Source organism: Martes martes, assembly GCF_963455335.1.
Source record: "Martes martes genome assembly, chromosome: 9".
NCBI lineage: Eukaryota > Metazoa > Chordata > Mammalia > Carnivora > Mustelidae > Martes > Martes martes.
Genome location: NC_137896.1, coordinates 11,277,069 through 11,304,286, shown reverse-complemented (window position 1 = coordinate 11,304,286; position 27,218 = coordinate 11,277,069). Strand labels below are relative to the sequence as shown.

The window sequence follows — 27,218 nt, the reverse complement described above, 5'->3', positions numbered from 1 at the left end:
GTTCCTTCTCACTATATATGGCTATATTTAAACATGTTCACTTTCCTGATATGTAAAATAGACTCTATTATTATTGTTATTGATTTTTACAGATAGCATCAGCTCTAAAAATATCTGAATCGGAAATCACAACTATTTACTTTTATCAAAAAGCATTTGTTTGTTTTCCCTGAATTTTCACGTTTGTGCTGACGGCCGACGGAAATGGTGATAAAAACAAGGAAGAGACGCGTGAGCTGACATGGCTCGGGGACGACTGTCAGGCGGCCGCTCCTCAGGAGGCCCCCAGCCCGCAGTGTGCCCCGCAAAGCGCTCGGGCCGCTGCTGCCTCCTCTCCTGGGCATGTCGCCAGCACAGGGCGCCCTCACCCTTTCCCTGCCCCTTTGCCGTTGCTGCCAGGGTGCTCTGAAGATTTCTCGGAGCGTCAAGATACTGCGGCATCGTTTTGTTGGGTAACACGGCAAAGAACAGGACTGCACCCTTCTGGAGGGATCCCTAGTCCTCGGAGACACCGCGAAGCAGTATGAACCAGGTACGGATTCAGCAGAGCACAGGTGTTTTTAAGGGCGGTGGAATGACTCCGTGTCATCATACCTGTGACAGGTGGTCCAACCTCATGCCACTGTACGGAGGGCAGGCAGAACGACTCCGTGACATTTGTGAACGGACAGACGGATCGTGCCATTATACTAACAGGCAGACCGGTAACACCTTGTGTGAAGGACAGGTGAACCCTGCCGTATTTGTTCCATCAGGAAGACGTACGCCTGTCACCAGATGGTGGATTGGCAGATCTACACTACTGTACTTGGGACATCGTCCATCAGTGCTGTATTAAGAGAACGACATCGGTACACTGTACCAAAGCCAGGCAGATCAAAGACATGTCATCTTTCCCAACAGCATGACATCATGCTACCCGGTGGCTCAACCCGGTGTTCCTGAGCCAAGGAATGGCCAACACCACCATCCTGTGGGACCCCACTCAGGCAGGCCAACGCCAGGTCGTCAAAAGGGGACAGGAAGACCAACACCAAGAAATACGCCAGAACCGTTCACAATGCACACGAATACTTATTGCTTTTGTCTGTACTGGCCGCGTTGACGGCTGCAGGAAGGAGAGCTGAGTTTGAGCACAGACAGGGGGACTGAAAACACACCAACAGCTGGTTGACAAGAAAGAGGACAGAGTAAACACCCAGTGCCCACCGTCCACTGTATTCTTCAGAGATGTGCCTGCTTCTGGTACACGTGACTCTGGGGGAGGCCCCACTCGAGGGGTCAGTACCCTTCCTTGCAAGGGGACTAACGGGAAGCGTCAGAGGGGCAGGGGAGGAGGCCACAGACTTTGACACAGCAGACAGCAGGACCAGCACAACACCCCCCACCGTGGCCGGACACGGGCATGTACCAACAACCCAGCTATAGTCCCAGAAAGTGGCCCATGGGAAATAGTGCTTGTTTTAAAGTGCAAGACGTTGACACTGTCCCTGGTAAAACCTATTTTTGAAAAACATAAAGTGCTTTTTATTTTAACTTTTTTTTTTTTTAACTTGAATACCACAGGAAACAAAAAAGAATTTCTATTATAGTAGATGCTTTCCCTGCTGCTGCAGGAGGTATTCAAAAGTCTGAATTGGGCATTTCAATTGGGGATTTTGTTTTTTTCCTTTCATTTTTGCAGGTTAAAAAAAAAATCAGATTTTATTCTGTTCTTCGGTAACATACAGTCTCTTTGAATAAGCTATTTCTTTTGCATATTTGACACTTGCATATCTTTTGAGTCTATACTAGTGATGCACAGAAAGTGTTTTCCTTATAACAACCCTACAGCACTGCTCACAGTTCATACTGCCGGCTGAGTGCCTGCCGTCTGAACCCTTCCCGGATTGCCAGGGGGCAATTAGAATCAAGGACAAGTGGTGCAACTCACCCTGATGAAATCTCAGAATAAAATCTCAGGTACTATGGAACACTGAAGTCAATGAAGACATTTGAGTAAGGGTTTCGCGCTGGGATCGTGGCTGATGGCGTGGAAATTTCCCCATGACACGAGTATCCTCTGTAGCCTTCTTAACAGTGGGATCCATCCAGGAGGTGACGGACAGGAGTTCCTAGAGGTGGCCAGGTAACATCCAAAACCAAACTGGTCAGCCCAGCCGCTTGTTCCGGCATCCTTCTCCAGCTGAAGCCAGGAGGGCTGGAGAGGCTGCGCGCCCCCCTCCCCCCGAGGCTGTGATGGACAGCCATGACAGACAAGTGGGGAGTAGGTGGCCTTCGTTAGGTCCAGCATGTGGTAGTGGTGGCTGTGAGTTCTGCCCACGTCATCTCCCAAAGAGGGCAGTGGACTTGGTACAAAGAGATGCCACACCCTGTGGCTTGGCCGACTGCATTCTGTCGTACCTGTCGTGGCTCTCAAGGCCCTAGGGAGCCTCCCCTAGAGTTTTGCTTCTGTCTGGAGGCTCTGCAGAGCCTTTCTGAGTTCGTGCGGAAAGGCTCTGCGGCAGGGAAGCTGGACGGCACGCCTCTCGGGTCTCGCCACGAGTCTCTGTTGCAGGTGGGGCAGCTCAGATGCTCTGATCCCGTGTGCTTGCGTGGGCTCCTCCTCCCGGCAACACGCGGACGTCGGGGGAGATGTGGTTCTCGAGTTTGCACTTTTCCTGGCCACTGGGGCCTTTTCCAGTCAATGCTTCTGTTGAGTAAATACAGTTCTGCCTCAAGAACTTAGGGGAGGCGGGTAAGGGGGAGCTTTCGAAATGGTTCTTCTCTGATCTTGTCCCGACGCTGAACTTGGGACTGGTGCTCGCCTGGACGCTCTTGGGAGGGCTGGAATCTACACTGTAGAGCACCTGCCCCTCGTCATCTGTGTCCGCGTCGATGTACTGGTGGACACCTGCTTCGAAGTTGAATGCTATTGCTGTGTGTTTCTCAGGTGATCGGGGGGGCGTCCTAGCACTTGCTGTGGTGTAGACGGAGGACTCCGGACTCAGTACAGGCCTGTCCAAGAGTGTGGCACACTCCAGTCCGGCGACAGCAGCGGCAGCGCCCCCCCGGTTCCTAAGAGGGTCATGGTACATCCCCAGAACGGGGACTAGTGGACTGGGGTCCCCCTCCATGAAGTTGACTTTAAGTGCTCGGAGCTTCAGGGGGTTGTTCGTCTTCAGAGAACTCTTGGGGCTCTCAATGAAGAAGGTAGAGTGATGGCTGGCATCAGGGGTGGGGTTGGCCTCCACAAATCGACCACCACTGGCAGCCAGAGCTCCCCGCCAGCCCACCTCTGGGGCCATACTGCCCCCAGTCTTGCTGGGAAGTGATGCCAGAGGGCTGTGGGAGAATCTGGTGGCTTCCGGGAAGTCTGTGGCACAGCTAATGAAGCTATCAATGCTCGACATGCTTCGCATATCGATGACCCCTTCTGTACGTGTGGGCAGAGGGGCTACAGGGCTGGGGATACTCTCCATTTCAAGTTCTTCCTTTGGTTTGCTCTGTGTTGTTGACTCCTTCGTATTGAGGATGGGTTGAGATTGGGTCTTGGCCATCTTATTGTACATGTCTTCCAACTGCTGGACGTTCAGGTGCTGAGGACTAGAAGATGATCTGGCCTTCTCAGGGGATCCCTGCTCCTTGGTTTCAAAGGACTTACTTGAGCTAGTTTCAGACAGTGTCCTCTTTGTCCATTTCCATTTGTTGGGAGACAAGTGATTATCTTGCACTTTGTCCTTCTTACCCATATTGTCTCCATTTTTCTCAACCACAATGTCCATCATCTCGATGCTCCGGGCAAAAGCATCTTTCATGTTCATGGAGACGATGCTGCCATTCCTCTTGGCTCTCTCCAGAGCCTCTCTCCGCTTGATCGCTTTCTCCTGCCTCTTCTGCTCCTTGTAGAACTCAGAGAAGTTATTGACAATGATGGGGATGGGAAGAGCAATCACCAGGACCCCTGCAATGCAGCAGAGCCCCCCGACAATCTTCCCCAGGAGAGTCTTGGGGTAGATGTCTCCATACCCAACGGTCGTCATGGTGATGGTGGCCCACCAGAAGGAGGCTGGGATGCTTTTGAACTTGGTGTCATCCTCATCCTTCTCAGCAAAGAAGACAAGGCTGGAGAAAATCATGATGCCCATGGCGAGGAACAGGATGAGCAAGCCCAGCTCATTGTAGCTCCTCCTCAGGGTGAAGCCCAAGGACTGGAGCCCAGTGGAGTGGCGTGCGAGCTTAAGGATACGGAGGATACGCATGATGCGGAAGATCTGGACCACGCGGCGGACATTCTGGAACTGCAGCACACTCTTGTTGGATTCGGTGAGGAAGATGGTGACATAGTACGGCAAGATGGCCAACAAGTCAATGGCGTTGAGCGGGCCCTTGAAGAACTTCCATTTCTTAGGGGAGGAGAGGAACCGCAGCAGGTACTCCATGGTGAACCATGCAATGCACACGGCCTCCACGTGGGCCAGCTGGGGGTTGTCTGTGGTCTGGCCAAACTCGTCAAGGCTCTGCAGCTCAGGCAGCGTGTTGAGTGACAGGGCAATGGTGGAGAGGACGATGAACATGATGGAAATTATGGCAAGGATCTGCAAGGAGAACAGAGCGGAATTTTGTTACCAACTAACTGCCAGAAGGAGGACCATCTCAACACCCTGCATCTGCAGGTTGCTCTCAACATGCCCGGACATCTGAGCAAAAAGACCCCTTATTCGAATCCATTTATTCCAGATGTACAAACCAAGACCCAGAGACGGCAATGATCTAAAGCTAATTTTTCCAGCCGGGGGGACGGGGTCACCAGTGAGGACGCAGGAGATCTGAAAGAGGGTGTAGGGGTGGCAACTGAGAGCTTGGGCTCTTGTGTCAGGCTGTTTTGGGTTCGAATCCCAGCTCTGCCACTTCCTTACCTTGGGCCAGTTGTTTACTCTAAGCCTCATTTTCCTCTCTGCAAAATGGGATGGTAAATAATGTCTACCTCAGAGAGCTGCTGCGAGGCGTGAATGCGCTCACAAGGGGAAGGCATCAGGACAGCTTCCAGCTGTGCGCTGAGTGTCTGATACACGCCAGCTGTCCTCACAGGGGAGGTCTCTCAGCCCACACCACCCCATCAGCCTAGCCCACCCAGCCTCTGAGGGGTCCAGCTGGTCTTCGCTTCCTGCCCTGTCCCGAAACGGCCAGCTCTATCCCCTCGGTCAGTGCCCTCGTGGCCGGGGTAAGTATGAAAGGCTTGTTTTCTGCAGTGAATCCCTGCTCACCACACCGGGTCGTCAAGCCTGCACTTTCACCCCAACCCCTCTCTTCGGGCCTCTCCTGACACAGGTTGCCAAACATCACACTTCTCTGGCCGCACACTATTGGTCAATCCTGCCATAGCTGTGTCTTTTTCTCTGTTCAGTGAAGTCCAGTCCATCTTTTAAAACCCCGCCCATGCGGCGCCTCCCTGTAGAGGTCATCCTTGGTGGGGCTGGCTGCTCCCTCCTTCGGGCTCCCTCATCATTCTGTGGGTACTTTTAGACACGTCCCATTACAGAGGGGGCTCTGTGTGTGTTCGTCTATCACTGCCCAGAATCTATGAGCTTTTGGGGACAGGGACGGGTTCTGAGCCTTATCTCTGCACCCCCAACACCTAACCCGGGGCAGGGGCTCCCAAAGTGTTTGTTCACTGTTGCTCAAGTTCACAGAGCAACAAACAGAAGGGACAGGACCAGAAATCAGTTTTAAAATATTTGGCTACTTTTTGTTGATCATGTACTATTGGTGAGGCACTTTGCTAGGGAGGAGGGATGCCATTAGCAGCAGGAAAGCTCTGGTGACTTTCTCAGCCAGCTCAGATGATGAAAATGGGTGTCACATGGTTTCCCAACCTAACCTGCTCTACCAACTTCCCAGGTTTGTTTGTTTTGTTTTTTTGCTATGCTTGTATCCAACGTATCCTCTTTTAAACAAAAGCTTTTGGGTTTTAATTCTTTTTTTTTTTTTTAATTTATTTGACAGAGATTACAAGTAGGCAGAGAGGCAGGCAGAGAGAGAGAGGAGGAAGCAGGCTCCCTGCTGAGCAGAAAGCCCGATGTGGGGCTCGATCCCAGGACCCTGGGATCATGACCTGAGCCGAAGGCAGAGGCTTTAACCCACTGAGCCACCCAGGTGCCCCGGGTTTTAATTCTTGATGTTCACTTATTGCAAAAGTAAAATTCTGTAATCACTTTATAAAAAGAAATATCTGATACATACAAAAGTTGATCAAATTTATGTATATTTACAAACCATAATCAAGTGAACACCTGTGAACCTATGGCCCAGGTGAAGAAACAGTATGTGACGGTAATGTTGACATCACCCGCGGGTCCTTCTCCACCCGGGGGGAACCACAATTTCTTCTCATCCCTCTTCTTTTCTGGAGAGTTTCTAATAGAGAGATCTATGTCCCTAACAAACTGCTATTTTGTTTCGCTTAGGACCAACATCCTATTGTTATGTGTTCTTTTGTTGCTTGTACTACTCTTTCCTCAGTAGCAAAACAACACACACTGCTCACCTTCTCTGTTCTATTTTAGCCTCGTCCGAAGAAACAACATTTGCAAAGATGCTGGTTTTGCATGCTAGGAAAAGGTATGTTAAATCTTCATTAAAATAAATACATGCTTATTGGAATAAAACATTTTGGCAGCACACTTTGGGAACTCCTGCACTGAGTTATCAGTGTGGGCTCTTGAGGTAGAATCCAGCTCTGTCATTTACTGGGTGGCCTTGGCATTGAAACTTTCCTTGCCTCAGTTTCCCTACTTGTGAAATGGTGGATATTCCAGTCACTCATAACTGGGAACGATTTGTCAAAATTTGACAAATGCCACAGGAATTTTTGGTATCAAAATTTTGATAACCAAATTTTATTTGGTTAAAATAAACTAAGAGCGGAGTGCCTGCGTGGCTCAGTGGGTTAAAGCCTCTGCCTGCAGCTCAGGTCATGATCCCAGGGTCCTGGGATCGAGCCCTGCATCGGGCTGTCTGCTCAGCAGGGAGCCTGCTTCCCCCTCTCTCTCTGCCTGCCTCTCTGCCTACTTGTGATCTCTGTCAAATAAGTAAGTAAAATCTTAAAAGAAAAAAAAAAAAAACAACCAATAGGGGAGGGCTACTCCTGGCAGCCAGTGGATGGAGGTCAGGGATGCTGCTGAATCCTACCGTGCACAGGAACAGTCCTGCAACAAGGAATGATCTGTCTCAAAATGTCAATAGTCCCAAGGTTGAGAAACCTAGAATATACCAGTAGCCAGCCCCTTATAAATTATAGAGTGGGGGATGAGGAGATTATGCACGTGGGATTACCAGCACAGGGCTAGACACAGAGGGGGTCAGATTTTCTGAGGCAGCCAGCCAGGGCCTTAGGCTGAGCCCGGCAGCTTCCTGCTGTAGGCAGGCACTGATCCCCCCACCTGCCAGAGGGAAGCCTGCAGGAGAAGAGCAGATTCCCGGGGAGCCTGTTCCTTTAAGATCTGGGAGGTCCCACTTCCCCCAGAGGCTGGCAAGGGAAGCCTGCTCTAGTTTCTAACCCCTAGACAACTCCCGGGAAGGCCCACATAATTGATGTTCTGCTGACAGACGCATGAATTATGTAGCGGGCATATTATGTGCATATTACATGCAGTCCTTAGGGCCTGTTATTCTAAGGCCCGAGTCAGCTTTGTACCTGAGCATGTGCCCCGCCCTCCCTCCTTTCAGCCCCAGGATGCCTAGAAAAGAAGAAAAGGGGGCAGAGGCCTCCTGGCTCCTGGCGGAAGGCTGTCAGCTGCTCAGGGTTGTGTTGGGAGGGTCAGAGCACCTCAGGTCTCCTTCCCAGCATGCAGGCACCTCTCTTCAACCGTCCTGGCCCTGCCCACAGACTGTTTTCTTTCCTAGGCCCACTGAAGCCTTTAGAGTCAGGGTCTTACCTCCTGGCTGGGGAACTTCCAAATGGGTGTTAAACCCTCTGTGCCTCAGTTTCCTTATCTCTAAGATCTGGCAGGGGTGGGGGGGTGGGGGTGGGTGGAGGTGTCTGATGCAAGGGCACAATGAGAGTCCAATGAATTCATAAGGCTCTGAGATCAGCTTTTATGGCTGTTACTACTCTAGCAGCCTTCCACTTATTTCTGAGCTGGTTTGGGATCTAGGTTTGAGTCCTGACACTATTATCCCTGGCTGTGTGGCTTTGGACAAATCGTTTCCCCTCTCTGAGCCTCCATGGCTCCATTTGTATTTCTAGAATGGAGATGGAAGTAACTGAGCACTTACCACATAACAGCTACTTAATATATGTTACGTTATGAAATTATGATCCGGGTAATTTATCATCACTCCTGCTCCCAGCCCCTGGACTGGCTGCTGACGTCTGTGGGCCTGCTAAGGCCAGTGCCTGCTAAGGCAGCAGATATCCCGCAAACGGCCCGAAACCCCAATGAACAGTATCAACTCGGTCTCTGGGATGGACCCCAGGGGACCAGCCAGCACCGGAGTCCTCCCAGCCCTTCTTCAAACCCCTGTCTGGGCCTCTGCATTTCCAGCTTTGCTTTCCTGGGATCTGAGCCCAATCAGATTTGGGCAGGACTCCAGGAACCCAGCAGCAAAGGCAAAAGCCAGGACAAGGGACTTAGAGGCAGTCCTCAAATTCCCTCCCTATGAGGAGATTCCGGATCCTGGAACCCACCTGTCTGCACCAACGCGGGGCAGAAGCTTTGGTCCTCTGGGGGAAGTGAGCAGCAGGTGGGAGTCCCCAGGGTGGGAGTGCTGGAGCCAGGCCCTCCTAATTGTCGGCTCTGGTGGTTGATCACGGGGATGCCCACCTTTGGCTCTAGCAGCTATAAATACAAACTGTTTATCATTGCCTCCACACACTCCCCTGCTCTTCCAGGAATGTGAACGAGGCACAAAATATCTGTGCATAAAAGGGCACAGGCTCCTGTCTGGAAAGATGGGGAGACATAAGCAGAGAAGGGAAGAGACTCATTCATGGGTACACAGCCCATTGGAGTCAAATCTCTTACACGGATGCTGGAAGCTCCAGCAAGCGGAGAGACATTCAGGGCTTGGAAACTGATTTTTTTTTTTAAAGTGTCATGAATCATTTTTTAATTTTAATTCCAATAGAGTTAATCTACAGTATTATGCTAGTTTCAGTGTACAGTATAGTAATTCAACAATTCTATACATTATTGGGGGCTCATTGTGATACATGTACTTTTATTTGGAAACCGCTCTTCATGCACAAGCATGTTTGTAGCAGCATTATTCATAAATAAAAAAGTGGAATCAATCCAAATGCCCATCAGCTGATGACTGGGTAAACTGGTATATCCGTAGAATGGAATATTACTTATCCATAAAAAGGGATGGAGGACAGACCCATGCTCCAACAGGGATGAACCCTGAAAACATGATGTGAAGTGAAAGAAGCCAGACACCAAAGGCCGCCGACCATAGGATTCCATTTACATGGTGTCCAGATAAGGCAAATCTTTAGAGATAAAAAGCAGATTATGGCTGCCAGGATGGGAATATGGATTAACAGTTGTTAATGGTTATGCGGGATCTCTTTGGGGTGATCAAAGTGTTCTAAGACTGATACAAGGTGACGGTTGCACAACTGGGCAAATTTACTAAAAAATCAGCGAGCTGCACACCAGAAGTGGGTGAATTAGATGGTATGTAAAATAAGCCTTAATAAAGTTATAAAATTTTTGCTTTCCATAACGAGTACCCCATTGCTTTTAATCCTCACAACTGTATTGCTGGGTCATAGGAGAGAAGCAAAAATCCAAGCAAGCCATAGATAGTCCTGCTGTGAACTCTGTGATACCTCCATGAGCTCTTGGATAAAGTTCTAATCCTTGGCATTTAGTTGGCATGTATTTATTACCAAGCGCTGTGCTAGTTGCTGGGGATGCAGCATGGAGAAGACCATTTTTGTGGCCTCAAGGTGCTGGGAGAGAGAGGTGGACAACATAACACAAAAACCCATAAAAGAGTAAGATGATGCCAGATAGTGTTAAGTTCTTTATGTTACTGAGAACAAACCAGTGGGATCGGTAGGGTAGCGGCGGGGGTGGGGGGGTGTCCATATGAGACTGGGTAGTTAGGGCAGACCTATTTCAGGAGGTGCCCTGGTTGTTGAGACTTAAGGATGAGGAGTACATTGCTCAAAGATCTGAGCAGTCTAGGCAGAAGGCATAGCATATGCAAAGGCCCTGAGGTGGGGATGAGTTTGGCTTAATCAAGCAACAGAAAGCAGCTCAGGGTAGGTGGGGCTGAGTAAGAGGGAGAACTGGAGGGGATGAGGTTGGAGTGGCAGGAGGAACTGATGAAGAATGACAGAGAGATTTGGATTTTTATATTAAGACTACCTTTCTTCTCTCTCTCCAGACTCTTTCCTGAATTTCCCACTGCATATTCCATCCTGAATCCTGGTAACAACGCTTATAGTTCCCAAGCCGCACTGCCATGGTGGCCTCAAGATCCTCACCATGCTGTTCCCTCTGCCTTTAGTACCCCTCCTCCTCCACTTCTCCTGGCTGACTTCTACTGCATGCCATCAGCCCCCAACTCAGAGGTCATTGCTCCAGTGAGCCTGCTCTGGCCCTCAGGTCTGAGTCCTCTGGACTGCCACTGCTCCTAAGCTTCTCCCATCATAGCACGGATCTCACTGAGCTGGAATGTGCTCCTCTGTGTCCTGCAAAGGAATGTCTGCTCGTGAGGACCCAGGCTGTCTGTTTAGGACTGCTCTGTCCTTAGCTCCTGAAAGAGTGCCTGGCACAGAGTTGGTATTCCCTAAATAATTGATAAATCAGTGAACAGGCAAATGCATGAAAGGGAGGCTCAGAGAATGAAGTGAGTTTTCCAGGGCTACACAACTCGGAAGAGGTAGAGCTGGGACTTGATCTAGGTCTGCAGGTGTCCACAAGACATCTTCAAGGACGTAGAAGGAGGCAGCTTTCAGACTGGTAACCCTTTCACTCCTTTTATGGCCCTTCCGCTTCCCTGGCTTTAAAGGGAGATTACAGCCGGGGAGTTTTAATTAGAAGGGTCACTGGCGCAGATCCGATTAAGGGGATTGGGAACAGGCTGATGGGAAGCAGTTGCGGGGGGGGCACCCATGGGGGATTGGTGATAAATTGGAGTCAGGAGCCTGCAGGTGGCGCTCCTGGGCACAAAGGGACAGGAATCCAGGGATAAGTACGTTTGGACAACAAAGGATAAAGGCAGAGGCCTTGGGGTGAGCCAGCAACGGCGGCCTTCACCAACAGAGGGCAACCGAGTCACAAAGGTGGAAAGGGGGTGCCGTGGCATTGCTGGGGGTATCCTAGGTATTATAAATCAGAAGCCTTAGGGCTGAGAAATTTATTTTTACTTATTTGCCCAAGTTTCAAAACTGTAAGATTTCACATAAAAATCCAGATTTTCCCATTCCTTTGGAAAATGGATGATATCTACACGCAACGTGGATTCCCAAGGGCAACCACTGCCTGGAGCTAAGGAGCAGCTGCCCCTTTAGATAGGCCCCTTTGCTCCTTTCGTTATTTGTCAGGTCGCTGTAGGTGTTGGGTTTGCAATGGACTCACTGACACAATACTGAAGACTTCAACTGCTTACTGACTTGCTCCTGTATATGAAGAACTTTCTAGATGAGATCTGTATCTAATTGCACAAGCCAGAAACCTAGGGGTCATCCTTGTCCCCATATCCAACCCATCACCAAGTCTTGACAATTCTGGCTCACAAACATCTTTGGGTCTGTTCCATTCGCTCTCTGCAAGCTACCACCCTGCCCCAAGCCACCATCACCTCCCATTCGACTACTGCAAACAAACTTCTTCCTGGCTTCCCCAAAGACACTCTAGCCCCATGTGGCAAAGACCACTAGATGTCCCAATATCTGTTCTTCTCTTCTTCCATTATAATAGAAATTTAGCTGGACATGGGACCACCCAGAATAAGGACTACATTCCCCAGCTTCCCTTGCAATTAGATGAGGCCATGTGATTAGGTCTGGCCAGATGAAATGTGAGCAGAAATGATGCTTTCCCATTGTTTCCTTTCTTGCTAGCTGGGAAGCAGATATGACGGGTAGAGCTGAAGTAACTATCTTGGGTCTGAGATGGAAGTTCATCACAGCCTTAGACTGGCCCTTTAGTGAAAAAGTTGGCCAACTCCTGGTCTACCTTATAACATCTGTCTTGTTTAAGCCACTGGATTTTGGGGTCTCATTGTTACAATCACTTAGTCTATACTTCGCTGAACTGTCCAGCCTCATCCTGTACCATGCTCCCCTTTGCTCTTTCACTTCACGTGAATTAGTCTTCCTTTGGTTCCTCACAGTTCTCATGATCCTACTTGCCACAGGGCCTTTGCCCATGCTGTTCCTTCTGCCTGGAATGCCTTTTCCTCCACTCTGCCTGGTCAGTTTCTTCTCATCCTTCTTAGCTCAGCAGAGGTATCACCTCCTCAGGGAAACCAATCCTGACCCTGAGTTGATCAGGTCAAATCTGTAATTGCAGGCTTTCAGAGTACTTGTCTTTCCTTCAGAATGCTGCCCAAGTTGCAATCTTGCAATAATGTCCACCTCTGTAGAATGTAAGCAACTTGAGGACAGAGGTTTGTGTCTGCTTTTTCTCAATCTTGAGTCCTCAGAGTGTATTTATGGAATGAAGAGTCAAATTTCATCCTGAAAACCATCTGCATGTTGTGCTGTACCCCTTGCCCTCACTTTATAATCAGGGAAACTGAGGCTTAGAAAGACAATAACCAAAGTGACAACAACAGAAGTGGCCAAGGCAGAGTTTGATCCTGTGTCTAGCAGGTGCTGAAGCCCTTCTTTGTTTTAACACCTGAGCACCATTTTTTATCCCAGGACTCTGGGGTCTGAACTATGGTCTTTAACCTATGTCTTCATTTGAACCATCTCCCCCAGATGATCTGACTCTTTCCCACACGATCTGGGCTGAGCATCCTTCTCCTAATAGGTGAATTAAGTTCCCATGAGCTCTGTCAAAGCAGGGATTCTGAGAGCTGGTGAGATTACAACCTCCTGCCCATCTGAGGACAATGCCTCTGGTGGTGCTGGTGGTGCTGATGGAGGCTTGACTCTGGTCCCTGCAAAGGGAGGAGGGACTAGTGGGAAACTCGATCGGAGCAGTGTTCTTCTTGCCTGAGTGACAGCCAATTCCCTGGCTTTGCTGAGGGCATGCGGAGCTGAGGCAGGGACTGTGGGTCTCAACAGTGATGAATGGTATCGGTCCGTCCCTACTCAGGGAGCAGTGTAATGAATAGAAACAAGCAGCACAGGAAATGTTAGGTAAGGACAGTGACCATGGGTTCTGCTGAGCCACAAATCTGTCCACGTGCCCCTGAATCTGGTGGGATGGGGAGTGGGGAGGGTAGTCTTTGAGAGCCCAGCCAGGGCAGCTGGAGGTGCTAAAGGAAGCTAACTATGTTGGTCTGGATGCTGGGGTTGGACGCCACTCTGACTAATATCAAAATGATGGCTCCATGACTGGTCATTCTCGACAACAGCCAGATTTGCTGGTTAATGTCCAATATACATTTAGAAGAAGATATCTGGGGGACTTAACAATAGATCTTTTCCAGGTAGCATCTTAGTCTCACTAGAGATTCACGTTGAGGTGAAACAGATGTATGGGTTATCAAGAGACCTACCTTCCAGTTCTGGCTGAGGATCTCTAGGACAGTGTCTTTCTCATGAACGGCCACTGAGAATCTGCTGGGTCTCCAGCATAGTTCCTTTCCAAGCCATGACTCAAGGAACCAGTGGCTCTATCGTCTCAATGTGTGACTTGCCTTCTTGCCAAGGCAGGGGCAGGAATAGCGTTGGAGAAGTCACGCTTGCCTGTGCCCAGAAGTGATATGCGTCATTGCCTCCCCTAACAGTGAGGTCTGAGATGTACACCCTGCCTCTCTCGTGGAGATGCTGTAAGTGCTCTGAAACCTAGAAAATGCTCACAGAGGCTAAGGAGATGGTCTCCAATGCAGGTGTATGCGAAGTGTGATGCACTGGGAGGCGCTGAGAGAAGTGATGGGCATTTGATGGGTAAGTCCTAGAGACCTGTCATCCAACACTGTGCCCAGAATCAGTAATACGATATAGCGCACTGAGAATGTGAAGAGGGTAGGGGGTGCCTCCATGGCTCAGTCGGTTAAGCATCTGCCTTCCGCCAGGACCCTGGGATCAAACCCTGCATCGGGCTCCCTGCTCAGCAGGGAGGCTGCTTCTCCCTGTCCCACTGCTCATGCTGTCTCTCGTGAACGCTCTCTCTCTCTCTCAAATAAATAAATAAAATCTTTAAAAAAATGTGAAGAGGGTAGATATGTTAAGTGGTCTCACCATCATACAAAAATAAAAATAACTGTGATGGATATAATAAAAAATAATAGCATTTGGGGCAGATCTTTAAAAAAAGAAAAATTACTGGCAAAAAAAAAAAAAGGAAGAAGAAGAAGAAATCTTCTTTTCCTTTCATTTAAAAGTAGAAATCCAGTTTTACCGACATTGAGTCCATGAATCAACACTGGCATTCTGTTCGCCGTGTATGTCAGACAGCCATGGGGGAAACAGAAGTGCCCCGAAGGAGGAGGGGGCCCCCCAGCTCAGTGGGTTGGCAAAGAAACTCTCACATCTTTGACCGCAGCCCTGGTGTGTGTATGCCTGGCATTGAAGGGGTTTCTAGCACTCACTCCTCTCTGGTTCTTGTCTTCTTCCTGGGCACACTGGAGGCCTCTATATCCTTTGTGCACAACCGTGTGACTCTCGGTGCCCTGGGAGGATGTAGATGGCTTCCAGGCGGAGGGTGAGTGTGTGTGAGCTCCCTCCTTCTCCTCAGCAACAATGAGGGTCTCGTGTTGAGAGGACGGTGGACCCTGAGTCACCGTGACTTGGATGAGGGCGTGCTGCACTCTTGCTGGGTCCTTAGTGGGAATCACACAAGTGAGAAATAAAACTTGGATGTGTCAAGTCACGAGATCGTGTGTTTCCTCACGACTGCAGCGTAAAGTAATCTAGTGTATCCTGACTAAATTCATCTAGCTGAGCTGGAGCGCAGGTTCTGTTCTCTGGTTCTGAGCAAACTAGTCCTCGCAGATAAAGACAAAAGGCTTACAAAGATCTTTGTAAAGAAACAACAGCTTGGAGGTCGGGTTAGTAATGTCAGCCCAGGTGAGCTCCCAGATAACTGCTAAATGGATACTTCTCCTGGTGTGAGCCCATCAGCGATGAGGCCCCGAGGTTAAAAACAACGATGATCTCATCATCTGACGAAAGTTAACTAAAAAGGTCCAAGTCATCAGGAAGACTCTGTTTTATGAATTTTCATCCTTTTACAGTGAACCCTGTCTTTATTCATTCATCAAACACAGGAAGAAACATGATCAATGAACAGAAAAAATGAATGAATAAACTAGGTCCAGTGGGAGGGGGGACCAGAATATATTGGTTAAGAACCTAGGCCTGCATTTTATTTTATTTTAAAGATTTTATTTATTGGGATGCCTGGGTGCCTGGGTGGCTCAGTTGGCTAAGCATCTGTCTTTGGCTCAGGTCATGATCTCAGGGACCTGGGATCGAGTCCTACATCAAGGAGAGGCAGAGAGAGAGAGAGAGAGAGGGAGAGAGAGAATGATCTCAGGACTCTGAGATAAGGATGTGAGCTGAAATCAAGAGTTGGCCACTTGGGGCGCCTGGGTGGCTCAGTGGTTTAAGCCTCTGCCTTTGGCTCAGGTCATGATGACCAGGGTCCTGGGATCAAGCCCCGCATCAGGCTCTCTGCTCAGCAAGAGCCTGCTTCCCCCTCCCTCTGTCTGTCTCTCTGCCTAGCTCTGATTTCTCTCTGTCAAATAAATAAAATCTTTGAAAAAAAAAAAAAAAGAGTTGGCCACTTCACCGATTGAGCCACCCAGGTGACCCACAGACCTGCATTTTAATCCCAGCTTCCTGATTTTTCAGCTATGAGCCCTTGGAAAAGTTACTTAACTTCTCTGAGCCTCAGTTTCTTCACCTGTGCAATGGGGATCACCACAGTTCCAACTTCGTTGATGATTCCATGTGATCACACATTTGGTGCCCGGCATACAGTCAGGGCCCAGGGAAAGGTTTGCTGCTCATTTGTTTTCAACTGGAAGGAGCTTCATATAAGACCATTCCAATGTGGAATCTGTTATCATGAGCTATTATTACTATTCACTGGCAAGGGACTGAAGAAAAGAGCAGAGTCTGTGAGACCTGGGTTCAAATCCTGCCCCTGGACAATCAATGTTCCCTGTATGGAACATCACCCCTCTGAGCCTCAGTTTCTTCATCTGTAAAATGGGAATAGTAATACATACATAGGCAAGTTTTTATAAGGATTAACCTCATTCATTCATCCATCTGTCCGTCCATCCATCCATCCATTCAATGATGCACCTGGCACCATCTTAGGCAGTGAACAAACCAGGCAGAAATCCCAGCTTGTGTGGAGCTGACCACCTTGTAGAGGGAAGGGGTATGCAGTGAATGAAAAATAGGTCAACAGGATAATTTCGGGTGATGGTAACTGCTTGGAAAAAATTAAGCCGGTTGGTAGGAAAGGGGACTAAGAGATGTGTTTACCTGAGATGGTCAGGCAGGGCCCCTCGGTGGAGGTGACCTTTGAGCTGAAACCTGAAGGATAAGGAGGTGCTGGCCATATGACCATCAGTGGGAAAAGCATTCCAGGCAGAGGAAACTGCAAGTGCAAAGGACCTGAGGTGGGAACATGTCGGGCCAGCATGGCTGAAGCAGGGTGACTGAAGGGAAGAATAAGAGGGGATGAAGCAGAAGAGGGAATGGGGCAGGGGCGCCTGGGTGGCTCAGTGGGTTAAAGCCTCTGCCTTCATCTCAGGTCATGATCCCAGGGTCCTGGGATCGAGCCCCACATTGGGCTCTCTGCTCAGCAGGGAGCCTGCTTCCTCCTCTCTCTCTGCCTACTTGTGATCTGTCAAATAAATAAGTAAAATCTTTATTAAAAAAAAAAAAAGAGGGAATGGGGCAGAAGTTTACGGGTTTTTACGCCACGCATGCCAAGCGCAGAACCCGCTACAGTTATGAATACTCATAGTGGCTGTCTTCCACTGACTCCCTTCTTCATGCCCCACTAAGGGCCTGCTTTGGAAAATAAGGGCAATCATTCTTGTGTCCCAGAAGAGTCCCTCAGATAGTCAGCCAGAATCCCCCAACCCACTGTTTCCTCTCAGTGGTTTTCCAACCCTGGAAGCCACGCTGCTCCTCAGCGGCAAATTCCCACTTGTCCGGGCCGTCCTGGGAGTCGAGCCCAGCCTCTTCCCTCACTGTAAAACCCCATGGCAGCAGTCTCTGCGATATCCTGAATGCAGTCCCCCTTACCGTCTATGACAAGTGTCATTAGACACCTTTTCTTCAACACTCTCCTTCTCGGGACCCTCAGGAGCCTCCTGTCTTCCTGTTCTAAAAGGGAAGTCAGCAGAGCGCTCAGCACCTCTCACTGGCTGATCCTCGGGCCTGGAGGGTCCCTTTCCCAACCCCCTCTCGCACCCACAGTTGGCTTTTTCACTTCTTTCAGGACTTGGCAGAAATGTCACCTTGGAGAGGCCTTTTCAACTTCTCCCAGATGGAAGCACAAGCCCTTCTTCTATAAGGTAGGAACTACGTCTTGTCACCCCCTCTTCTTGAAGCCCTCCAGTGGCTTCCTACAGCCCTCAAACCAAGGTCTGCACTCTCACAGGGCTTACAAGGCCTTGCCTGATCTGGCTCCCATGTTGGCCTCTTAGATCTCCTCTCCTCCGCTCTTTCCTGGGGTGCCTGGCTGGCTCAGTCGGTGGAGCATTTGACTCTTGATCTTGAAGCTGTAAGTTCAAGCCCTATGTTGGGTGTAGAGATTACTTAAAAATAAATAAATCTTGTGAAAACCCCACAAAACTCCTCCTCATTCATTCCTCCCCCACTGTTTTACCTCCTTGGTGACTTGCCACAATCTTCAGTCATCTTGTTTGTTTGTTTATTCACTCACTCATTTTCTGCTTCCCCGCCTACCCAATCAGCACTGTGAGGGCAGGGACTATGTCTGTCTTGCAAAGCTGAACCCCATTCTCCAGCACAGCGCTGGTATGGTGTTGGCCCTCCACAAATTCTGGTACCTTAAATGAAAAGTGAATGGTGGATGGATGGATGGTTGGTTCGGGTTGGTTTGGGTTGGTGGGATAGTTGGGTTTAGAAGCCATGGCCTCAACTGGACCACCCAAGATGCAATGTTCATTGAGTTCTCGCCCTGTGTCAGACACTACAGGGAAATACAAGCTTAAATTAGCAGCTGAACTTCTAATAACAATGACATAATACTAACAGCCAAGATGTACTGATTACTCACCATGCCAAGCACTGTGTTAGCTGCTCTGCCTGCCTAGTCTCATTTTCTCCTTGTATTAACCCAAAGAGGTAGATACTCTCATAATCCCCATTTGTAGTTGGGAAAACCAAGGCTCACAGAAGTGAGGCTTCATGAAGGAGGGGTCATTTGGGCTGGGCCCCTGGTAAGCACAGGTGCAAAGGCTAGAAGTGGGGAATGACAGGCAGCCCCATGTGGCTGGCGCAGGTGTGCACAGACAGAGAAGGCCGGCAAGAGGAGTAGACACCACCACTTATGGAGCACCTACTGTATGCCATGTCTCAAGGCATTTATCACAACCATCCCAGGAGACAGGACCTCTCATCACTGCCGTCTTTCAGAGGAGCAATCTGAGTTCCTGGAGCAACTAAATAACTTGCCCTGAGTGACACATCAGAATCAGGCTTGAACTCAGGCCCACCTGACCCTTGAGTGGGCATGCTGGGTCAGAGGGGTATTCAGGGGTCTAAGAGGGAGAAGACAAAGGCAAGCTGTTAATTGAGCAAGTACTAAGAACCAGGCACAGCGTATCATCTCGCTCAAGCCTCCCAAGCACTCAGGAGGTAGGGTTGTGTAGGATATGATTTTGGACTGTTTGGTATTATTTTTTGAGAATCAACCCTCCTCCTCTCTCATATACTCAGTGAAGCTGCCTCTGTTCTCCAGTCTCAGTGGGTAAGAACGACACCCACGTTTACCATTAGAATAACCCATCCCCCTGGCCACAGTGATTGGTTTAGTAGTGTGGACATGACTCACACTGACCAATCAAGTTTCATCTTGGGCTTTTTTACCCCTGGAATTATTGGGAAAGAAGTGTCCTTTTTCATTAGGGGCTGCAGAGTTATCATGATGTCAACCTGGAGAGGCCAGAGAGTCATCTTTGGACCTTTGGAAAGAGTCTTCCCAAGAATATAGTCAGTACAGGTGATTCTATGCCAACAGACATATAGGCAGGTTGCTGATGACACTAGGTAAGCTCCTGGATACAGCCATTCCTAAAGCCAATATCCCTGGACTTTCCATCAATGTGAACTGATCAATACCTTTTTTGAATAGGCCACTTTGGGTTGGCTTTCTGACCCTTGCAAATCAAAAGTGACCTGGCCAACAAAATTCTCACCTTCATTTAGCAGGTAAGACAACAGATTCATAGAGATAAAGTGACTTGCCCAGGATCACACAGCCAGGAAGTGGTTGAATCACGTGGAGGTATCCCATAGAAGGTACCTGGCATCTAATAAATCTTCAACAAACATTGATTTTTTTCCCCCCTCCACTGACCAAGAAGTGGTGGAGCAAAGGACTAGAAGAGATACACCACATGGAACTCCCTGAGCTCTAAGCTGCTGGGCCGATTCTGGTTTCCTTTTGAAATCCTCTAAACTGCCCTGGGGTCTGACAGGAGTGGGAACCAAGTCTCAGGAGTTGGCGAGTAAAGTGAACCAGCTGTCAGGATGTCTGCATTTGAATAAAATTCCTGAGGTTCCCCTTCCCTCCAGAAAATGCCCTCTGAGGGTCCTGACTATGACCCAGGGCTTCCAGGGAAGGACCCGAAGTCTTAGCACTTACTTATTTACTGATTTAAAATATGGTTGACCTTCCTTCCTTTTTTTCTTAATTGACCTAATACTTCTTAGTGACTTAAGCTTAGTAGGCTCTTGCACAGGTAACAGATTTGGTACCACCAAAGATTCTGAGGTCATTTGAACTTTTCAAAGCTCCTTCACACTGGGGCTGAATGGACAGTAAGGGGTTAGCCTGCCAACTCTGGCGTGGGACTTGCAGTTGGGTTGCAATCCCGGCTCTTGCCAGCCTGGTGACCTCTGGCACATTTCATAACCTCTCTGAGCCTTAGTTTCCCCTTGTGGGAGATAGAGCGGATTGGAAGAAGTAAGACACGGAAGATAAGACACTCTTAGTACAGAGATTAGGACCCTCTTTAGCTTTTGGGCTATGTGAGGGTGTTATACATAAAGGCTGGGCCCTGGGATGGGTTGTTAAGTCAGTGCTTGAGCCTCAGCTTTCCCATTTGTAAAATGGGCACAGCACTGCAAATCGTGGGTGGAAAATGCATACTACCCTCTGTGCCAGTGAAGGGCAAGGGGCCTGGACAAGAGGCCGCTCTGCCAGCTGGAGAGCTCCACCTACCGGTGTGCAGGTGGCTTTGGCCCATTCACTGAATTCTTTGCCAACATTTATTTCTTCTATGAATCCAGATTTCCAGCTTCTCAAAAAAAAAAAAAAAAAGAAAGAAAGAAAGAAAGAAAGAAAAGAAAAAAGGAAAGAAAAGAAAAAATCTAAAATCTGAGGCTCTGGCTACGCTGGACACGTCCTCCTCTGTGGCAACCAGGCTGGATCTGAGCGCCAGCTAGTCCAGGCCTGTGTTTTTAAAATCTTCCGCACAGCCCGTGTAAGTTGTTTATGAGGCCTGCTTGGCCTCTGCCGTGATCTCGGCTTGCAAGCCTAGGAGTAAATCATTGCAAGCGTGGCCAGTGATGAGGGAAAGGACTCAGCAGTGCCAGGGAAACAGTCATGGCTTCCTCAGAGTGCTGGGCGTGCAGCTGGGTGCACGCAGTGCTCTGACTCAGGGAGGGGTGGATGGGACGCCTGTCTGCTTCAGCCTCTCACCCAACCGTACTGTGGCCTGACTGTCCTGGTCTGCAGGAAAGCCACATTATTGCTTCCTTTTAGTCCCTGGCTGCATTTTCTCTTGTCCCTCCTGCTTCCAGACTCCTTGAAGCTCCTTCCCATTCTCCATCTCTGCCAATAAAACAAAATGATGGGATAACAAACAATAGGGTGCCCCAGGAGGGCCTCTCTGAGGAGGTGACATTCGTGTGGCAATCTGAAGGATGCATAGGAGCCAGGCATGGCATGATCTGAGGACAGGGTGTTCCAGGAAGAAGCAGCAGCAAGTGCAAAGGCCCTGAAGCAGAGAAGAGACTGACACATAAGAAAAAGAGAAAGGAGAACAGTGTACTGGAGCGTGGAAGGAAGGCAGTGGGTGTCAGAGATGAGATCACAGAGAGAAGTGAGGAAGGCCTTAAAGACCAGATGAGCTGTTTTTATTCTGAGAACCACGGGAGCCACAGAGGGCTTCTTAGCAGGCCAGTGACATGGCCTAACGTGGGTTTAAAGAGCTTCCAGCTGTGTTTAGTAACGGCCATAGATGGATTGGAACAGATTCAGGAATTTAAGTGAAGAGGACAGGCAGGTGTCCAGGTGAGGGATGGTGGTGGTTGAGAATAGAAAAAACTGATTCAGGGCATATTTTGGAGGTGGAACTATCCAATTTGCTGATGGCTCGGATGTGTGGGGTGAGGTAAAGAAAAGTCAAGGAAGAGTCCCTGGTGTGGTCTTGAGCAACCAGGAGGGTGACAGTGGCTGTTCCTGAGCTAGGACGACAGGGTGGGGCATCCTGGAGAGGCTGGAGGAGCACTGGGGTCAGATCACGAAGGGCTGTGCACGCAGGCTGAGGGATCCAGATAAGACCCCATAGGTAATGGGGAGCTAAGGAAGGCTTCTGAAAAATAGCAGAATATTCATTCGGTCATTCAGCGAACATTTCTGGTGATAGGTGGTCCACATTCTGCTCTCTTCCAGACAGCAACGCTCCCCCAACCAGCTGTGGGTTAGGTGGTACAAGCCACCTCCCTGGAGCCCGGGTGTGGATCAGGGATCTCACCTGCTGATCCCTGGGTTCTCTTCCTCTCCTCTTCCATTCCGATTAAGAAGCTGAAGTGCATTTTAAAAATCTTTAATTACTGACTGCCTGTCTCCCCTCTAAAAGCTCCTCCAAGGCAGGGGCTGACTTCATCACTTCTGTATCCCCAGTAGTTGACCTGGGCCTGGCACATCGTTGGTGCTTGATTAACTGTTTACTGAGGAACTGAATTAAGAAGAAAAAACCCCAGTCTTCCACCTTTAAGGATCAACTGAGATAACTATGAAGTGCCAGGCTCAGGGCCTGGTATACAGATGGCATCCAATAAATGGTAACAAAACTGCACAAAAAATATGGTCACACCGTCTGCAGTCCTGGCCCAGTTTCTGGTGGGTCTGGAGGCTTTTCCAGGCCAACATGGGCCTGAGGGGTGGGAGGGAGAGGAGGCCTGTGACCCATACTCCAGGGCCCCCGTCTTGGGCCTGGACAGGATAGGCGTGGTATCTGTACTAATCCGGCTAAGCAGCCGGATGTGTAAAGATGTGTAATCCAAGGCCTCAGCATCCTGTCCTGCTGGCTTCAGCCTGACCTTGGCTGGGGATGACCCAAGTCAAGGTGGATGCCCTGACCTCCCAAGGGTCTCCAGAGTTGAGACCTTCTACACAGCCAGGGACAGAGACGAAAGGGAGCCCTTCTCAGAGGGCAAAAGGGGGCAGGCTCACCCAGTGCTCCCTCACCCTCCACCCCTGCCAATCTGGGAAGTTCTGTCTCTGTGCCCCTCTCCTATTCCTGCATCTCTGTCCTACAGTCCTCCCTGTTGGGGGTTAATGCTGTACAAAGACACTGTCTCACAGAAGAAAAGAGGAATCCATTCATTCATTCAGCAAACATTTATAGTGCCCAAACCATGTGCCAGGCCCTGTTCTAGATTCTCAGGACACAGCAGTGACCAAAGTGGATCTTGTCTTCAGGGGACTGACATCTGGGTGGAGGGAGCAGATATTAAACGAGGAAACATGAATTAGCAAGATCACTTTAGGCGCTACAAAGATAGGCTACTGGGATAGAGAGTGACTGGGTGTAGGAGGGCATCATTAGCTATGGTGGTCAGGGAGGGCTTCTTTGAGGAGGTGACATTTGAACTGAGACCTGAAGAAGAAGGATCCAGCTGTAGGAAGATCCAGGAGAGGAACACCCAGGCAAAGAGATTTTAATCCTCAAAAATCCTATGATTTGGCACTATTATCCCCATTTATTGGGCACTTACTATGTGCCAGGCTCTGTTCTCAGAACACGCAATACATTGTCTGACATTTAAAAAATTGGCTGTAATTTTACAGCGGAGGAAACTGATCCACAGGAAAGTTAACCACTTTGTCCATGACCACACAGATAGCAAGGAGCACAGCTGGGATTTGAACCCAGGTCTGATCCATCCTCCAGCTGATATAGGTTATTCCCTATCCTCAGAGCACAGGGAGGAGAAAAATTCATTGTTGAGCACCTAGCAAGCACCAGGCTGTTCGACTTCTATCATCTTTTCCTGCCCCTACCTCTGAAGACCACCCACTGGTCCCCAGCCATGTGACCCATTCTGATCCCACCCATGTGGTCCAACCCTCCTAGCCATAGTGATTGGCTGTGGGGTGCACATGGGACCACGATGGGCCAATGAGAGCGAATCCTGGGACTCTGGATGACCGGCTGGGGAGAAGCCGTTCTTTTTTTGAGGAGAACTGTCTTACTTGGAGATTTGGAAGCCGGGGAGACCAGAGACCTTGCCTGAGAGTGAAGCTTGCCCAGGGACAGGCAGAGACAAAAGATGAGGAGAGACTGCTACAAGACAAGTCCTGACGGTATGGCCCCAGGGCTGTGTATCTTGAGGCCAGAAACCAGAGCTACTTCTGGACTTCCCAGTTACTTGAGGCAATCACTCAGCTCTCTCCTTCCTAGCTGAAGCCATTAGAATTGGATTTCTGTCATTTGCAACTGAAATTAGAACATTTCCCCCCTCCTGGAATGTCCTCCTTTGTCTTCTCCTGTGCCACCAGTAGTAGTATTCTTACTGCCACCAGGAAATAACCACCGCCGTCACCGAGACCCTTCCCCCTGCCATTCACACCGGCATTACCCCTGCCAGTATCGACGCCACCACCGCCACTGGGAATGGGTTTTCTGCTGGGGCCATTCTCGCTCCCAAGGTCGACGCTGGCACCGCTTCCATTACCTCTGCTCCCGTCACACTCTCTGCCCGCAAAGCTCTCCCCTGCTCACGCGGCACTTTCACAATCCACGCTGGGTTCCACTGCAGTTGCATTGCAGGAGCAAGAAAACCCAAGTTGGCAAAGAGGATGGAATCTGCCTCCAGCTACAGGCAACGCTGCTCCGGCTTTCTCCTTCATCCACTCCCTCACCCGCTCATTCATTTATTACAGAAATGTCACGGATGGCCTTCCGGCGGGGAGCCGCGCTCCGTGGGAAGCTAGGACGCAGTGGGGAACACAGACCTGGCTCCTGCCCTCACTGAGCTGCCCGTAAGGTGGGCTCTAGGACATTCCAAGGAGCCTCCCTCCCAGGCCCCACAGAAAGCCTCCCCAGGATCCTTCTCTCCTCCTCCAGGTGCTGAGACTACTATGGAGGAGCCCAGTTTGTAGGCAGAAAGGAAGGACTGCTGTGATTTTCACCTCTTACCCCAGCAGCCCTGGGCAATGGCCATTCTGATTCTTCCTTGCCGACGCCTGTGGGGTTGGGTAGGGATTCTCTACCGACTTCACTTGTCTCTGCACAGTGCTGGGCGCACAGTAGACACTTGGTAATTGCTTACTCACGGATTGTTTCTCAGGGGCAGCACCAGGCCTCCTTCCTTCCATCCATCCACGCATCCTTCCACCCGCCGGCCCCTTCTTCCCCTTTCCCGCTCTCCTCTCCCTCCTTTCGTTCTGTCCTCCTGCTATTTCTTCATCTTTGGTTCGTCCACCTTCCATTTACTTAGCCGGCATCCAACATCCTTTAGCTTTCTACCATCCATTCACCCCTTCCCCTCTCCCTTCCTTTCCTGTGTTTGCCTTTTAAATAATCCATTATTTGAAGCAATTCTTCATTCATCCCTCAAGAGCGTCAGGCCCTGCGTCAGCTGCCCCAGGGAAAGCGGCCACCCCTCCATCCCTTCCTCAGAGACAGCATACGTGAACCAACCCCTGTCCCTACAGTCTCTCTCCTGAGCTCTTCGAGGGGCTCCAGCTCTCATCCTGGCACACGAAGCTCTTCGGCCATTTTTTTTTTCTCTTGCCTGTGTTTGGAATCTTCCCTAGAGTTCCAGCTCGAAGACTGGGCAGAGGCTATAAACACAACCACTTTCTTTGGCTGTTCCAGGAGCTGATCTTAACCCCTGCCTTTGGAAAACGCGACCCTGGGCAGGGCCAAGTTGCTGCACTACTCTGCATACGAACACAGTACAGGACTGCTTAAGTGCCTACTGTGTACTGGCATCATGGGGAGTGTAATGAAGAAGACAACCTTCAAAATTTCTAAGCCTAAGGGCCCCCTTCCCAGATAACCTTTCCCTTTACTTTCATCCATTCTAGGACTGGAGCCTCAAAGAAGGGGGTGACTAAGCAGGCTGGTCTGTGGCAGAACCAGGACTGGAGTAGGGGGCTCCTGACTTGGTGTTCTGTCCCTCACCTGACTGCCTCCCAGCCCCTGCCCCATTCTCCTTGGGCAAGGAAGGAGAATTCCAGCCTCCAGGTTTTTGTTCCCGCTAGGCTTCTTCCCAGCCTCCTTTCCTAGAATGTTAACGTTTTCCTCACTCTTAGCAATTTTCCAGGAGGAGCTTGTGAGACAGAATAAACAAACAAAACCCCTGATTCTCTCAGCCACTTTCTGAGGCACTCTGAATTCCTACTGGACTTATCTTTTGTGACAACCCAGCCCCAATTCCATGCTTCCTTTTAAAAACCTTCCTTCCGTTTTCCTGAGTGGTGCTCTTCCCCTCGCCTTTGCTGCCGGCCCCGGGGGTCGAACAGGCAGCCATCAGGAGCGGCCAGGCAGGAAGTACAAACAGCTGAAGTTGGCTGGATGTCAAATACCAGGAGGGGTGAGGGGCGCTGGGGCCAGCCACTTCTCACCGGCTCCAGGAGGGGACAGAGATGGCGCCAAGGTGGCCTGATTTTCCAGCTTCTCAAGAGAAACAAAACCCCCGAGTTTTTCCCCCATGTAATCTTCCAAATTGTTAATGCTGGCGACTAATTAAAATACGTAAATGTGGTTCGGTTCAAACAATACACATTAACAGGCTAGATCTGCTCCTTTCCCCTTGACAAGTCATCTGTGAGCTGCTTCCTCCTCCCCCACAAATTGCCACCAGAGAGCCTCTGCTCCAAGAGGAGCTTATCGCTTTGAATACAAACGACATAATAACCACAGTAGCAGCTACCACAAATTGGATATCCAAACACTTAAATCATCCCTAGGAGATACTGCTCTTGTCATTTTACAAATGAAGAAACAAGAGGCTCAGAGGGGTTAAGGAACTTGCCCAAGGTCACACAGCTAAGTGATGACTTGGATTTGAGCCCCAGGCTGTGTTGACTCTAAGACAGTGACCCAGCCCAGCAGTGGTGGCACTGCCCCAGGTATTTTGGAAACATGGGAGGGGGGGGGCAGGCATTTCTGATTGTCACTGTGAGGGGACAGGGGTGCTGGTTGTTAGTGCGGGGGGGGGGCAGGGAAAGGAGGTGCCCAAACAGCCCAGCGTCATGAGGTCTTGTCCTGATCCTGTCCCACCAATAGCACCCTCAGCTTTCTCTTTTCTCTGATGATGGCAGCCATTACTGAGGGCCAGCTGTATGCCAGAGATTTTTAGATCCAATAGCCTGATGAAGTAGGTACTATTAGTATCCCAGCTTAAAAGACAGGAAAACTGCAGTTTGGAGGTGGGGTGACTGGACAGAGAGATTCCATGGAAGGGGCAGCAGGGCCGAGACCAAGCTGAAGAAAGTTAAGGGAGTTGTCAAAACTCAGTCATCAAGGTGAGTCACCTTTTCATGCATTATTTTAGAAAATCAAACTTGATGAAAGGAGGTCCTAATGAACAAAATATCTAAATCTCCCATAAAGGCAGGCTCTGCCGTGTTGAGTCGTCCTGGAGC

The 27,218-nt window shown here is 49.7% G+C and overlaps 1 protein-coding gene across 1 annotated transcript in view; it reads right to left on the bottom strand.

Annotated features, from left to right (window-relative positions):
- Nucleotides 1–1,515: 1,515 nt before the first annotated feature.
- The window catches only part of KCNB1 (potassium voltage-gated channel subfamily B member 1), a gene marked incomplete at its 5' end in the record, with an annotated part of 93,150 nt that continues 67,447 nt past the window's right edge, over nucleotides 1,516–27,218 (bottom strand). Inside the window, one exon of the mRNA XM_080812593.1 lies at nucleotides 1,516–4,577. Coding sequence (XP_080668719.1) covers nucleotides 2,568–4,577 — 2,010 coding nt within the window. The 3' untranslated portion in view covers nucleotides 1,516–2,567. The remainder of the gene's footprint in view (nucleotides 4,578–27,218) is intronic.